At 40.4% G+C, this 14,721-nt stretch overlaps 1 protein-coding gene across 4 annotated transcripts in view; it reads left to right on the top strand.

Moving 5' to 3' along the window:
- The window catches only part of dclk1a (doublecortin-like kinase 1a), a 345,606-nt gene that overhangs the window by 192,912 nt on the left and 137,973 nt on the right, over positions 1–14,721 (top strand). For all 4 annotated transcript variants that reach the window (XM_043692070.1, XM_043692072.1, XM_043692071.1 and 1 more), the window contains exon 5: positions 2,818–2,949. In XM_043692070.1, the coding sequence (XP_043548005.1) occupies positions 2,818–2,949 (132 nt within the window). The remainder of the gene's footprint in view (positions 1–2,817; positions 2,950–14,721) is intronic.

The raw sequence follows: 14,721 nt of genomic DNA, 5'->3' as shown, positions 1-14,721 counted from the left end.
ACCTTATAGAGGTTTACAAAATTGAGGGGCATGGATAGGGTAAATAGGCAAAATCTTTTCCCTGGGGTCGGGAAGTCCAGAACTAGAGGGCATAGGTTTAGGGTGAGAGGGGAAAGATATAAAAGAGACCTAAGGGGCAACTTTTTCACACAGAGGGTGGTAAGTGTATGGAATGAGCTGCCAGAGGATGTGGTGGAGGCTGGTACAATTGCAACATTTAAGAGGCATTTGGATGGGTATATGAATAGGAAGGGTTTGGAGGGATATGGGCTGAGTTTTGGCAGGTGGGATAAGATTGGGTTGGGATATATGGACGGGTTGGACCGAAGGGTCTGTTTCCATGCTGTACATCTCTATGACTCTATGACAAAGAGGTTTGATGGGCTGAATGGCCTTTACTTCTCATATGTATTATGTCTAATGGAAAAATGTCTTACCCCCGCATGTCCTGAATTAATATTGCGTCTTATATCTTTGCTCAAATGTCTCTGAGTCTGATTTATTCCATTTTCCCATGCTGTTTTTTTTCCCATGATCGAATGGTTGTTAATCAAACATCAACCCTCCTAATTTTTGGAACTTCATCCTAAATTCTTTGGATGAAACATTTCTTCTCACATAATGCAGTTTAAAACTGCAACATACAGATTTCTTTTGATTTCCATGTTACTAGACAGTGTCATTGCCTCCTGCCTCCCCAGCATTGATGGCATTGAAGAATCCCCTTCACTACCGTGTGTGTTTGAATATTCAGCACAGCAAAGTGTTCAACACAGGGACTTTATTGAAGTGAAGCTTACGATGTCAGCTGACAATGTGGGTCATGGCAAAGGACACATGACATGGCATGCTAGATCAGGATATGTGCATGGTTTCATTTTTTTCCAAAAATTCCACATTTATACATAAAAAGAAAATAATGCAGCTAAGTTACCAACTGCCTACATTACTGTTCTCATGCCTTAGCAGTTCATTATTTCCTTCAGTCTCTGCATATGCATTGCACACACAAACCGTGTTGGTCTCTTAATGGTAAGTGTGCATTTGTCATTGATTGTTCAACTGCATGATGTTCTTTTGTGAAGGAGTGTCATTCCTGTGTTATTTGGGGTTGCTGTTCTATTTCTGATGTTGGATTGCTGTGGACTTATTATTTTCTTTTGCAAGATGTTTTCCGTAATGTTTACATTCAGCTCTTTGTTTGTGATTATTCCACCCTGTGAGCCTGGTGTATCTGTCAGCATAATACCAAGACCTGTTTTCCTTCTGCCATGAATATGCTCCACAGTACTTATACACAGGTCAATTGCTCTCCTGTGTGTAAACAAGCCAAATGAGGAGAGATGGAGCAGTTTGTGCCTATGTTCGCTAGAAATTAGAAGAATGAGAGGAGCTCTAATTGAGGTATTTAAGGTAAAGAGGATTGACAAAGTCGACATACAGTCAGTGCTTCCCCTTGTGAGGCAATCTAAAATGAGGGATCATAATTTTTGGCTAAGGGGTGGCAGTTTTAAAATAGAGAAGAGGAGGAATTACTTCATCCAAAGGATTGCAAAGCTGTAGAATTCATTACCTCAGAGTGCGGTGGACACCAGGACACTGATTATGGAGGAGTTAGATAGACTTTCCTTTAGGAATGGATTAAAGGATTATGGATAGTGGGTGAGAGTGGACTTGAGGCTAAGGTGAGATCAACCGTGATTGTGTTAAGTGGTGGAGCAGGCTTGAGGGGCTGAACTTGTGTTTTCTATCATGAGGTATGGTTTCACTTTGGATCCCTTATGCCCAAAACAATCCTGGCTTTCATTAGTTTATTCCTTAATTGTGTAAATTCATAAGTTTCTACAAGCAATGTCACTAATATCATATTTTGATTAATGGACTCTTTCACTTTGTTCACTAGTTTTGAATAGATATCATTCATTCCTAGCTTTCACTTAGAGCTCTATGAGTTTCTTCAAAATGTTAAAAATTACTGATTCATATTTTTTCTGCGCTACAGAGTGATTCAAGGTGGAATATATTTTGAAAGCATCTCTTCCTAACAGTGTTAAAAATATAGCAACTTGTACTTATTCTGGTTTGCTCAACAAATCTGTAGATATTTTATAATTCTGCCTTGCCCAGTGAAGAATTTCAGTTTTTTTTTCCATATCCCCAGTAAATGGAAGAGGAACTGAAAGGGGAGAAGCTGCAGCCATTTTCTCCTGATCAGCATTTTCATGATGATCTTTGTTTTATTTTCTTTCTCAGTGGCAGCTCAGCTCTGCAGCTGTGCATTTTGTTTGAGCTCTGGACGTTCACCACTTCTGACACCATGTTTTCAGTGTATGACAGCAATGTGATCCTTATGAGAACTTCATTAAAGCCTAAGATGCCTGCCTACAGTGTGTGTGCTTCTTGGTAGGGGTCACATGTGAATGGCAAATTAGAACAGACACTTGTAGACATTGTATTTTAATCTAAATACATTGAGCTGTTTGAAGTAGCATTATGTAAACAAATCTTTCCCTGATAATGCCTCTATTACCTCCTCCTTGCTATAAAAAGTCTGCCACAACTTTAATGCTCATCCATACTTTTCTCCTCAGCGCTTCATTTCATTCTATATACTCATTTCCCTGATATTGATATTGTCCATTATAATGGTATTGTCAATTTATTCTCCAATGTGTGAATTGTTCTCTACAGCTTTCTGAAATATCATGAATTATGAAAATGTACATTATTGTTGAGGTATGTTTTAAGTTCCAGAGCAAAACATATTTTTGATTGTCTAACTTTCTGAAAAAAACTTCCTTTCTTTTGCACCCACAGAATGTCGAGTTGTTAAGTCTACTTCATACACTAAAGTTCCTGGTGCAGGTGGTGGTGCTACAGCACGAAACATTACCACTAAGAACCCTGGGCCTTCCCGACGTAGCAAGTCCCCAGCTTCTACTGGCTCAGGTAATGAAGACAATATTACCATTTTATATTATATTACTGTACTTGATAACTCATTTCTGAAATCAAATCAACACTTCCATAAATACAATTAAGTAAGAAATTGCATTTTAATAAGATTCATGTAGAGCGTATGAATGGGAGAAAAGTCTCTGTTCAGCAAACTGCACCATTTTATGATTAATGCCTATTCACCCTCCCATGTTCTCATAGCATCTCCAAAATAGAGAATACATTTGATGATAAACTATGAGAGTAGAACTCATTTGCTTATTAATTGTTATTTCAATCTTGTAATTAGATTACAGACTTGAAATTGCTTCCTTTTCAATTATATTATATTATTATAATTTATATTATTGTAAAAGCATTTTAGCACTTTCTTCCTATAACTGGAGCATTGTTCACCTTTCAATTTTATACCTCACTCTTTCAGCGTTTGAATCTTTCAGTTTCCTCCATCTCTCTGCCATTCCACATTTTCTCTTATAGCTGTCTATATCTTTCTTGCTTATGACTCTTTTACATCCACTTTCCCTTTGTATAAGTTGACTCTTTGTCTCCTGCTCTGTGACCATAAGCATAGAATAATGTCCTTGAATGTCAGGTATTCTGCTATTCTTATAATTTCTTCCCTCTTTGCTAACTTAGCATTATTTGAAGGATCATGAAAAGCGTAAGGATAGATGCTGGCCTGTGGCTAATGACATCATTGTGTATATGGGTGAAAAATATCATAATATAGATGGAATAATGTATGGATTCAGATTGTGGGAACTGCTACAGACAGACTGGCCAGGATTTGCAAAAGGTTCTTGCAGCATGTTACATAGTATATCGCTATTGAGGTCACAAGAGAAAGAAAAGCAATGGCAGGTTTCTACTGCTGGCAAATCTGCCTGCAAGACAGAGCACTGACATGGAGAGAAAATCATTCAGTCAACGAGAGTTAACAGAAAGTGTCTAACAAGCCAAACCTTTATCTAAATACTTCTCATGTAATGTGGTCAGCTTTAGAACAGCAGGCAATAGTAACCAAAAAAAATCTGAAAGTACAGCAGCCTTCTCGATGTAAGTAGTTAGAAGGATGCCAACGTGTTGGATGTATCTGTGGAAGTTTGCTTTGAGTGAAGTGTGGGTTAAGAGAACAAGACTGTTGGAGACCAATGAAAGAAACTCCTTAAAGATAATGGTTCAGACTGTAGAGGAGTCAGCAAGAGCAGTCATCTTAAGAAATGCTGCACAACAGCCAAACTAATTTTTTACATATAGGGAAACCTCTCAATTAAAACAGGGTTCATCCTATTCTGTGTTTCAAGTTTGGCTTTGATTAATATTAATTTATCATGAAATACTGACCTCTCTTATTTTTGATTAATATAACTGTCAATTTCTAGTAAGTTTTGGACATCATTGATTGTAAGAAAACCTAAACTTGCAAGTTTCCTTTGTGATAATATTTTACTGGTCAGAAGTCCACATTTTAATATTATAATACAACTCACAGTTATAAATATTTCATCCTGAATGTAGTTTCCTTACCAATTCTTCTATCTTCCTGAGAGTAGCAAAAATGTGCCTGTGGGGCAGCTTTTTACGTATGAACCCTTTCTAATCACTGGATTCTTTGAACTCTTGTCTTTAGGAAAATAACTTTTTTTCTCTTATAACCATTCAAAGTGGCCATTTTCTTTATGCAGTACTCTGCACCAGTGGGCCTGAAGAATGTGATGGAAATTGCTGTCCAGCCTTTGGGACAATAAGCTTATTTCCAATCACAAAAGGGGCTCAGCACCTTCTGTCATTGCAATAGAGAAACTGTACACACAGCTTGAAGAACTTGAGAAAGTAAGTTAGCTGACACAAGTGGATGGATACAATAGTAAGAAGTACTCACAATGATTCGAATCATTGGCTGGTTTTAGTACAAGTTATATTTTTTAAACCAAAAGCATATTTGAACACTTGGAGGTTTGCGTTAATTTCTGCCTGTGCTTTCAGCTTTTGGGATTTTGAACGATAACATGGTAACTGTAGACATTCATTTCACTGTGCAATTTGTTGGACAGTGTGTGGGTGTGAGGGTGTTTATGAGATAGTTTTTATCTGGTGAATTGGCTGTAATTTATTGAAACCACAGGACTATAAAGTATGTTCTCCTTTCTCTGGCCACCCATTCTAGACCTTCCCTCCTTGCAGACCATCCACATGTTACTAGGACACAGTTGAATCTACCCCTCTTCATTGTCAACAACTTCAAATTCCAGAAGCTGGAAGTTACCTGCTTTATGATGTTATTGCAATGCACAACAGACTACAATGATTCCTGAAACTCTTGCTTGAATACATTGTAGAATTATGTGAGCATCTAAAACAAAATTATACATTGGTTGCTCTAACTCAGTTAATACAGTGACTTCATATCTATTGCCCCATCTGTCTGTGAAATGTTACTGGAATCATAAACCACAAGCGGGTGGGAATTAGAGCGACATATCTGAGAGGGGGGTAGTTGTAGGTGGGGCAGTGACAGGATGTAGTGAACCTATTGGGAAGGTTTCTCACGTGATGAAACAAAGGGATCAGTTAAAGTGTGTCTGCTTTAACGCAAGGAGTGTCAGAAATAAGAGTGATGAACTTAGAGCATGAACAAGTACTTGGGGCGATGATGTTGTGGCTGTAACGGAGACGTGGGTTTCACAGTGGCAGGAATGGGTTGCTAGAGTGGAAAAAGAGGAGGGAATGCAGCATTGCTAATTAGAGAGTGCATCGCAGCTACAGAAACTAAGGTTGTTGAGGAAGGTTTGCCTACTGAGTCAGTATGGGTGGAAGTTAGGAACAGCAAGGGAACAGCCACCCAATTGGGGGTTTTCTCCAGTCTCACTAATAGCAGTAGAGAGATTTAAGAACTGATAAGCCGGCAGGTTTTGGAAAAATGCAGATGTAGCATGGTTGTTGTTAAGGGTGACTTCAACTTTCCCAATATCGACTGGAACCTCCTTAGTGCAGATGGTTTGGATGGAGCCGTTTTGTCAGGTGTGTTCAAGTGGGTTTCCTTACTCAGTATGTAGACAGGCCGACGAGGGGAGAGGCCATTTTGGATTTGGTGTTCGGCAATGAGCCAGGACAGATGTCTGATCTCGTGGTGGGAGAACACTTTGGTGACAGTGACCACAACTGCCTCACATTTACCATAGACTTGGAGAGGGAAAGGTGCAGTCACCAAGGGAAGAAATTTAATTGGGGAAAAGGAAATTATGACACTGTCAGACAGGAGTTAGGAAGTACAGCCTGAGAGTAATTGTTCCACAGAAAGGGAACAGCAGATTGTTTAAGGAGCAGTTGTTGCGAGCGATGCACGAATTTGTTCCTCTGAGACAGGTAAGAAGGTGTAAGATTTTGGAGCTGTGGATGACGAGAACAGAGGAGCTTTATCGTCAAAAGGAAGAAGGCAGCTTACGTAACGTGGAGGAAGCAATGATCTAGCACAGCTTTCGAGGATTACAGGCTTGCTAGAAAGGAACTCAGAAATGGACTGAGGAGAGCCAGGAGGAGGCACGAGAAAGGCTTGGCAGGAAGGATTAGATAGAACCCAAAGGCATTTTACTCATGCGTGAAGAATAAGAGAATGATCAGGGAGAAAGTAGGGCTGATCAGGGTTAGCATATGGAACTTGTGTATGGAGTCTGAGCAGACAGGGGAAGCCCTAAATGAGGTTTTTGCCTCAGTTTTCACCAAGGAAATGGAACTTGTTGTGAATGAGAACTTTGAGGAGCTGGGATATGAGATTGGACAGACCAAGATTGATGAAGTTAATGTGTTGGAAATTTTGGCGAACATTAAAATTGATAAATCCCCAGATTTATCCTAGGTTGGTCCGCGAAGCAAGAAAGGAGGTTGCTAAGTCGCTGGTGGAGATCCTTGCTTCCTCACTCTCCACAGGAGTCATACTGGAGGATTGGAAGGAAGTGAATGTTCCTCTTTTCAAGAAGGGTAATAGGGAAATCCCTGGCAATTATAGACCAGTCAGTCTTATGTCTGTGGTCAGCAAGGGTTTGGAAAGAATTCTGAGGGATAGGATTTATGACTATTTAGAAAAGCATAGTGTGATTAAAGGCAGTCAGCATGGCTTTGTGAGGGACAGGTCGTGCCTGACTAATCTTATTGAATTCTTCGAGGAGGTGTCAAGACAGGTCGACGAAAGTCGAGCAGTAGATGTGGTGTATATGGACTTCAGCAAGGCATTTGACAGGGTTCCTCATGGTAGGCTCATTCATAAAGTCAGGAAGTATGGGATACAGGAAGATTTGGCTATCTGGATTCAGAATTGGTTGGCTGACAGAAAGCAGAGAGTGGTTGTAGATGGAAAGTATTCTGCCTGGAGGTCAGTGTTGAGTGGTGTCCTATAGCACTCTGTTCTTGGGCCTCTGCTTTCTGTAGTTTTTATAAATGACTTGGGTGAGGAGATTGAGGGTTGGGTTAGTAAATTTGCAGACAACACAAAGGTTGTAGGCGCCGTTGATAGTATTGTGGGCTATTACAGGCTGCAGTGTGACATAGACAGGTTGCAGAGCTGGGCTGAGAAATGGTAGATGAAGTTCAACCTGGATAAATGCGAAGTGATGCATTTTGGAAGGTCGAACTTGTATGCTGAATATAGGATTAAAGACAGGATTCTTGGCAGTCTGGAGGAACAGAGGGATCTTGGTGTTCAAGTACATAGATCCCTCAAAGTTGCCAGTCAAGTGGATACGGTTGTTAAGAAAGCATATGGTGTTTTGGCCTTCATTAACAGCGGGATCGAGTTTAAGAGCTGCGAGGTTTTGCTCCAGCTGTACAAGTCCCTGGTGAGACCACACTTGAAATATTGTGTCCAGTTCTGGTTGACCTACTGTAGGAAAGATACAGAGGTTTTGGAGGGGGTGCAAAGAAGGTTTACCAGGATACTGCCTGAACTGGAGGGCTTGTCTTATGAAGAAAGGTTGACTAAGCTTGGACTTTTCTCTATGGAGAGAAGGAGGAAGAGAGGTGACCTGATTGAGGTGTACAAGGTAATGAGAGGCATGAATAAAGTCAATAGCCAGAGACCTTTCCCCAGGGCAGGATTGACGGGACGAAGGGTCATAGTTTTAAGATATTAGGAGGAAGGTATAGAGGAGACGTCAGAGGTAGGTTCTTTATGCAGAGAATTGTGAATGCATGGAATGCATTGCCAGTGGTGGTGGTGGAAGCAGGGTCACTGGGGACATTTAAGTGCCTGCTGGACATGTACATGGACAGCAGTGAATTGAGGGGTGTGTAGGTAAAGTTATTTTCTTTTTTTTAGATTAGATTAGATTACTTGGTGTGGAAACAGGCCCTTCGGCCCAACAAGTCCACATCGACCCTCCGAAGAGTAAACCACCCAGACCAATTTCCCTCTGACTAACGCACCTAACCTATGGGCAATTTAGCATGGACAATTCACCTAACCTGCGCATCTTTGGACTGTGGAAGGAAACCGGAGCACCCGGAGGAAACCCACGCAGACATGGGGAGAATGTGCAAACTCCACACAGACAGTTGCCTGAGGCGGGAATTAAACCCAGGTCTCTGGCGCTGTGAGGCAACAGTGCTAACCATTGTGCCACCATGCCACCCACACATTAGGATTTTACATTAGGATTAATCCTCGGTACATCATAGGCTGAAGGGCGTGTTCTGTGCTGTACTTTTCTATGTTCTATGTTCTAACTTCAGTAGATGACCCTGAACAATACTCTAGCATCCTGATGCATGGTTCTGAGGGATGAGGACAAATATGGTGCATTGTCACATAGTGAAAACATCATGGTACCTCCATCGGGTTCTCAAGATATACTATACTAATTAAAAGGATATAGGACACATAACATTTGTCTGGGTGTTTTAAGATGGGTTTAATTTTTGAGCCTTTTCCAATGACTTTAAAGAAGAGGTGCCTCCTGAAATGTTTATTCCAAACTAACATTTCCCATTCTTATCTTTCATCTATTTATAACACAAATATAAAGGAGTTCCCTTTAGAAAGTCTGTCACCATAAAAACATAAGGAATTAGACGAGGATTAGGACATTCAGTCCTTCAAGTCTGCTCCGCCATTCAATGAGATGAGACTGATCTTTTATTTCAACACCATTTTCTTGAATTGTCGTCATTTTTTAAATGCTTTTAATGTTTAGAAATCCATCAATCTCAGTCTTAAATATGTTCAATGACTGAGCCTCCACAGCTCTCTGGGCTAGAGAATTCCAAAGATTCACCCTCTGAGTGAAGAAATTCCCCCTCAACTCAGTCCAATGGCCTCCCTTCTTAATCTGAGACTATGTCCTCTGTTTCTGGGTGCTTTAGCCAGAGGAAACATCCTGCATCTGTCCTGTTGATCCCTCTAAGAACTTGCATATTTGAATGAGGTTTCCTTCATTGTTGAAAACTCCTGAGAAAATAGTAACCTATTTAATCTTTCCTCAAAGGACAGTCCTTCCATCCCACAAATCGTCTGGTAAGGAAACCAAAAATGCAGGAAATACTTCATGTCTGGTTTCAACAAGGCTCTATATAACTGCAGTAAGAATACTTATATTCTCAAATCCTCTTATAGTAAAGGTCAACATACCATTTCCCTTCTTAATTGCTTGCTGTTCCTTCATGTTAACTTTTAGTGACTCATGAACAAGGATATCCAAGTCCCTTTGAAGTTCAACATTTCCCACCTCCTCACCAGTAAGAGATATTCTGTATTTTGATTTTCCTGCCTAACTGGTTAAACTCACATTTCTCTACATTATATGTTATCTGACAAAATTATGCCCACTCACTTAGTCTCTTCAAATCCCCTTGAAACGTCTTTGTATCCTCCTCGCAACTCGCACTCCCACCTAGTTTTCTGTTCACTGCGAACTTGGAAATATTACATCTAATCCACACATTGTTCTCTTTGTGAAAAGTTGGCCCAAGCACTGATCTTTGCAACACCCCACTACTCAGAGGCTGCAATCCCTGAAAGTTTGCCATTTATTCACACTTTTTTTTCTGTCCATTTTACAGCTATCAATCCATTCCAGTCTACTTCCCATGTGCTCTAATTTTGCTCATTAAAATAAGAATTTCTTTGAATTACACTGGTTGAACCAAATAGCGAAACTACTTAACTACCGACTGCTAAAGAGTACTACCAATTGTCAAGCCGGAGCATATTGAGTTTGCCTCTTCAATGTATTGTCTACCTTAGTGATATTTTCCTGCTGTTCACACTTGGTTTTATATATATAAAGTAATATTTATGCTTTTCACCTTATTACAGACCTTCCTTTCCCTTTGTTCTTTTGCCCATCCTCTGCAACCTAGACCAAACCTCCTATCTTGATGAAAACGTTTTACATCACTATCTTTTCTCCATTCTGACGCATGGTCATCAACTAGAAAATCTGAGCCATATTTTGCCACAAGCTGTTATCAAAACCACTGCTATGTCTGGACCCCAGTGGATTTCAGAGAAAGAAATTCAGGGCAACTTGGTGCACTTGCAATGGACGTGAATAGTGTCCGACGTGCGACCAGGGGAAGGACAGCTGTGACACATGTAACAGAGAAGCACACAATAACTATCAGCATCTGTGGAGTGGCTCATAGTGTTCAGAGGCAGTCTTTCTGGGAATTCCACATGAAGTAGATGAGATGAGAGATGGGAGTACAGCAGCCTTTCCACTTGCTGTCATTGAAAATCCCCTTCATTTGTAACATGGTCTCCAATTGTGGTTATGTAGCCTCCTCCTTTCGTTGTTGAGATTTCGACACCCTGTGGTGGGCACACAGATCTCACTGTAAATCTCAATTTCTGCCACTGCTTAGTAGTTGTGGCCAGGTCTGTGGTGCACCATTGACAAAAGTACAAAAAAGCAAAAGCAGTAAGGAACCAAGGTGGATACATTTTATAAACCTTTGCTGGCTGGACTACCTTCAAACCTAACTTGGAAAATTCTTGCTGTTAACACTGTTCCTGTCTCCCTAGAATACCTGCTGAGTATTTCCACCATATTCCGTTTTGTTTCTATTATTTTGGGGGATTTTTGAAAACGGTTTTAGGAAATGAATCAAAATGGTTCGCATGTGCTCTTAAACTATTAATGTGCAGCAGATAAAGTGTTATGTCATTGCAAATGGTTAGTGGTCCTACCTACGAGCAGAAATCACTCTCACTTCTCGTCCCACAATTGAGATACTTGACATTACAACAAAATTTCACCCAATCACTTGTGATTATCAACTTGAAATGATCAACATATTGCGATCCTGGGCCATATGAGGACAGACCAGGCAAGTCAGCAAAAGCTTCAGCAAAGATGCAGATTTCAAGGGGTATCTTAAAGACGGAAAATGCGGGGTAGGGAAGTGGAGCAGTTTAGGGACTAAAATCCACAGCTGAACGCACACGCACATGGAGAAATGACCGTCTGTGGTAAACTGATTAAAATAGGGGAGTGCTCAAATACCTGCAATTAGATGACTGAAGGGGTTGTGAGACTGAAGAAGATTACAGACATAGGGTGGGGTGAGACCATTATGGGTTTGCAAGCGAGATTGAGATTTTGAAAATTGAGGTGTAGTTTAATTAGGAAATGTTTTAGGTGAGAAAATACAGAGCAATGAAAAGACAAGAATTTGGTGCAAGTTCGGACACAGGAAGCATTTTGGATCATCTCAATATTACAGAGTTGAAAACTCTGTCAAAATAATTAAGTTGAGAAGTAACAAAGAGACGGTGGAGTGCTGCAACTCCAGGTAAGTTGGGACAGTGTTAGAGTGGGTAATGTTTTAGGGGGAGAAATAAATGGTCTTTCTCACAATTTGGCCACATCACAAAATATGACAGCAAGGCTCTGACTATTTAGTTTGGGTGCAATTGGTTACCTCGGAGAGGCATAGAGGATAGTGTGAAAGAGTTGGGCGTGGAAGTCCAGGTAGTAGTAGAATCAGCATGCGTGGCAATTAGGAACATCTTGGATGACAAGAGAAATTGAGAGCTTGGTCAAAAAGGTATACGCAAGCAAGGATTTAGGAGGGCTAAAAGTAGCCGTGAAATTACTTTGGAAAACAGAATTAATGAAAATCCTAAAGCATTTTGTGCATATACTGTATAAGAAGCAAGATGGTAGCTAGGGAAAGGATAGGTCCAATGAAAGACAAAGGAAGGAGTTTATGCATTGAGCTGGAGGAAGTGGTTTAGGTGCTTAATGAATTGTATCGGCATTGACAAAGGAGAAGAGTATGGTGCACGCTGAGGGATATTCTAGTGCTCAATATAAAAAAGGAGGAAGTGTAGAGTGTTTTGAAAAGCATTAAGGTAGACAAGTCCCCAGGACCAGATAGGATCTATCCCAGAATGCTGTTGGGGCAGGTGAGGAAATTGCATGTACCTTGTATGAAATCTTTGAATCCTGTTTAGTCACAGGTGAACTCCCACAGGACTGGAGAAATCCCAACATTGTTCCTCTCATTTAAGAAGAGCAACAGGGATAATCTGCGCAATTACAGGCCAGTAATTAAGGGTATTATTGGAAAAGATTAATCAGGATGGAATTTACTCGCATTTGGAAAAATATTAACTTATTAGCAACAGGCTAATAATGACTGTGTCCGGAATGCAGTCCCAGAGGAGGTAATGGAGACAGACACAATAGTATCATCGAAGAGGCATTTTGACAGATATATGAATAGGCAGGGAATAGAGGGATATGGACCGCATACAGGCAAAAGGTTTTTAATTTAGAAAGGCATCATGTGTGGGTGAAATCTTGGTGGACTGAACAGCCTTTTCCTGTGATGTACTGTTCTTTGTTCTTTGGAAGATCATCAAGCACTATATTGCATCTTTAAAAAAAAGCAACGTAATCATTGTGAGAAACTTTTTTCTTCATAAAGACTAGATAGATCAATTGGCAAAGGTGATCTGGCAGATGAGTTTGAATTTATTGAATGCTTTTATGACAGTATCTTTGAAAAATACATTGTGCAACCAAATAGGGATAAATCTCCTTCAAATCTAATACTGCAAATTAAGGCAGGGTTAACTAATCAATAAAAGAGCCATTGAGGAAAGAATAATCATCATACAAGTAAATTCCATATTAACTTTGAAAGTAGTCTAATCTAATTTCAAACAAGGATCTTTAATCTGAAATGATGTAGATATGGGGAGTGGGTGGTGAAGCTGGTTAAGTTTGACTGGTAAATAGATTAAAAGTGCAGTGATCCCTTTAAAAATGGGAGATTACAAAGAAACAACTCAAAATGTTCAGAAGAAAAGAACAGGCCATTAGAAAAATAAAAACTCAGCTAGAGACATCCAGCCCGATTTATTAATGAAGGTCAGGGTATAGTTGATAGTACAGAATTTGAGTATTGCTGATAAAGTCACATTTCATTAAAGCTTTTCATCTTGTACCCTAGATGATAAGCAAAAATGCCAATTTTCAAAGGGAGTTTTCATTCATAGAGTCATTGAGATGTACAGCATGGAAACAGACACTTCGGTCCAACCCGTCCATGCTGACCAGACATCTCAACCCGGGTCCCACCTACCAGCACCTGGCCCATGTCCCTTCAAACCCTTCCTATTCATAATGCATTGGTAAAAAGGGTGCTTATTGGTTGGTAAGTCAACTCTGGCGGTTAAGGCATTGCCATGGGAATGCACCAGGAGGTATTGTCCCAAAAGTACTTAATGTTCAACCACTCACAGCACTTTGTTACATTTCCTTTTCCTGCAGAGAAAAGACCCTTGCTTATGAATATATGTAAACCTAGCAAGCAAGCATACTACAAGACCAACTGTTAATATTTAACTTGGTTGTTAGAGTAATTCTTAGCACACTTGGGATTGTTCAGCAAGTTGTGTCCAATCACAAGATTGCATCTAACGTTATATATTATCTTCTGAGTGTTGTAAGTATACCCTGGTTGAGTACAGTCTGGCCAGCACAAACAGCTAAAATGACATGCTGTTTGATACAATCCAATAGTAGTAGGTCATGTGGTCGAGATTATTTTGTTCATAGATCTTTGCAACACAGAATGAAGCCATTTGGCCATTCGTGTCCAAGCTGGTCAACAAAGATCTGACTACATGATTCCCTTTTTCCAGCTCTTGAACCATAGCCCTGGAAGCTTGTGAATGCAATGAATATTTAATTACTGCTAAAATATTATGAGAGTTTCAGACTCAACCTCCCATTCAGGGAATGAGTTTCAGATTACTACCACTATCTGGGTGAAATAACTTTTCCTCAATGTTCCTTTTGGCCTTCGATTTCTTACCTTCAATCTATGCCACCTGATAGAGTCATAGAGTCATGGAGATGTACAGCATGGAAACAGACCCTTCAGTCCAACCCGTCCATGCCGACCAGATATCCCAACCCAATCTAGTCCCACCTGCCAGCACCCGGCCCATATCCCTCCAAACCCTTCCTATTCATATACCCATCCAAATGCCTCTTAAATGTTGCAATTGTACCAGCTTCCACCACTTCCTCTGGCAGCTCATTCCATACACGTACCACCCTCTGTGTGAAAACGTTGCCCCTTAGGTCTCTTTTATATCTTTCCCCTCTCACCCTAAACCTATGCCCTCCCCAACCCCAGGAAAAGACTTTGTCTATTTACCCTATCCATGCCCCTCATGATTTTGTAAACCTCTATAAGGTCACCCCTTAGTCTCCGACGCTCCAGGGAAAACAGCCCCAGCCTGTTCAGCCT

Source organism: Chiloscyllium plagiosum, chromosome 6, assembly GCF_004010195.1.
Source record: "Chiloscyllium plagiosum isolate BGI_BamShark_2017 chromosome 6, ASM401019v2, whole genome shotgun sequence".
NCBI classification, from domain to species: domain Eukaryota; kingdom Metazoa; phylum Chordata; class Chondrichthyes; order Orectolobiformes; family Hemiscylliidae; genus Chiloscyllium; species Chiloscyllium plagiosum.
Note: the sequence above shows the minus strand (reverse complement) of the source record. Positions and strands in the feature narration are given on the sequence as shown.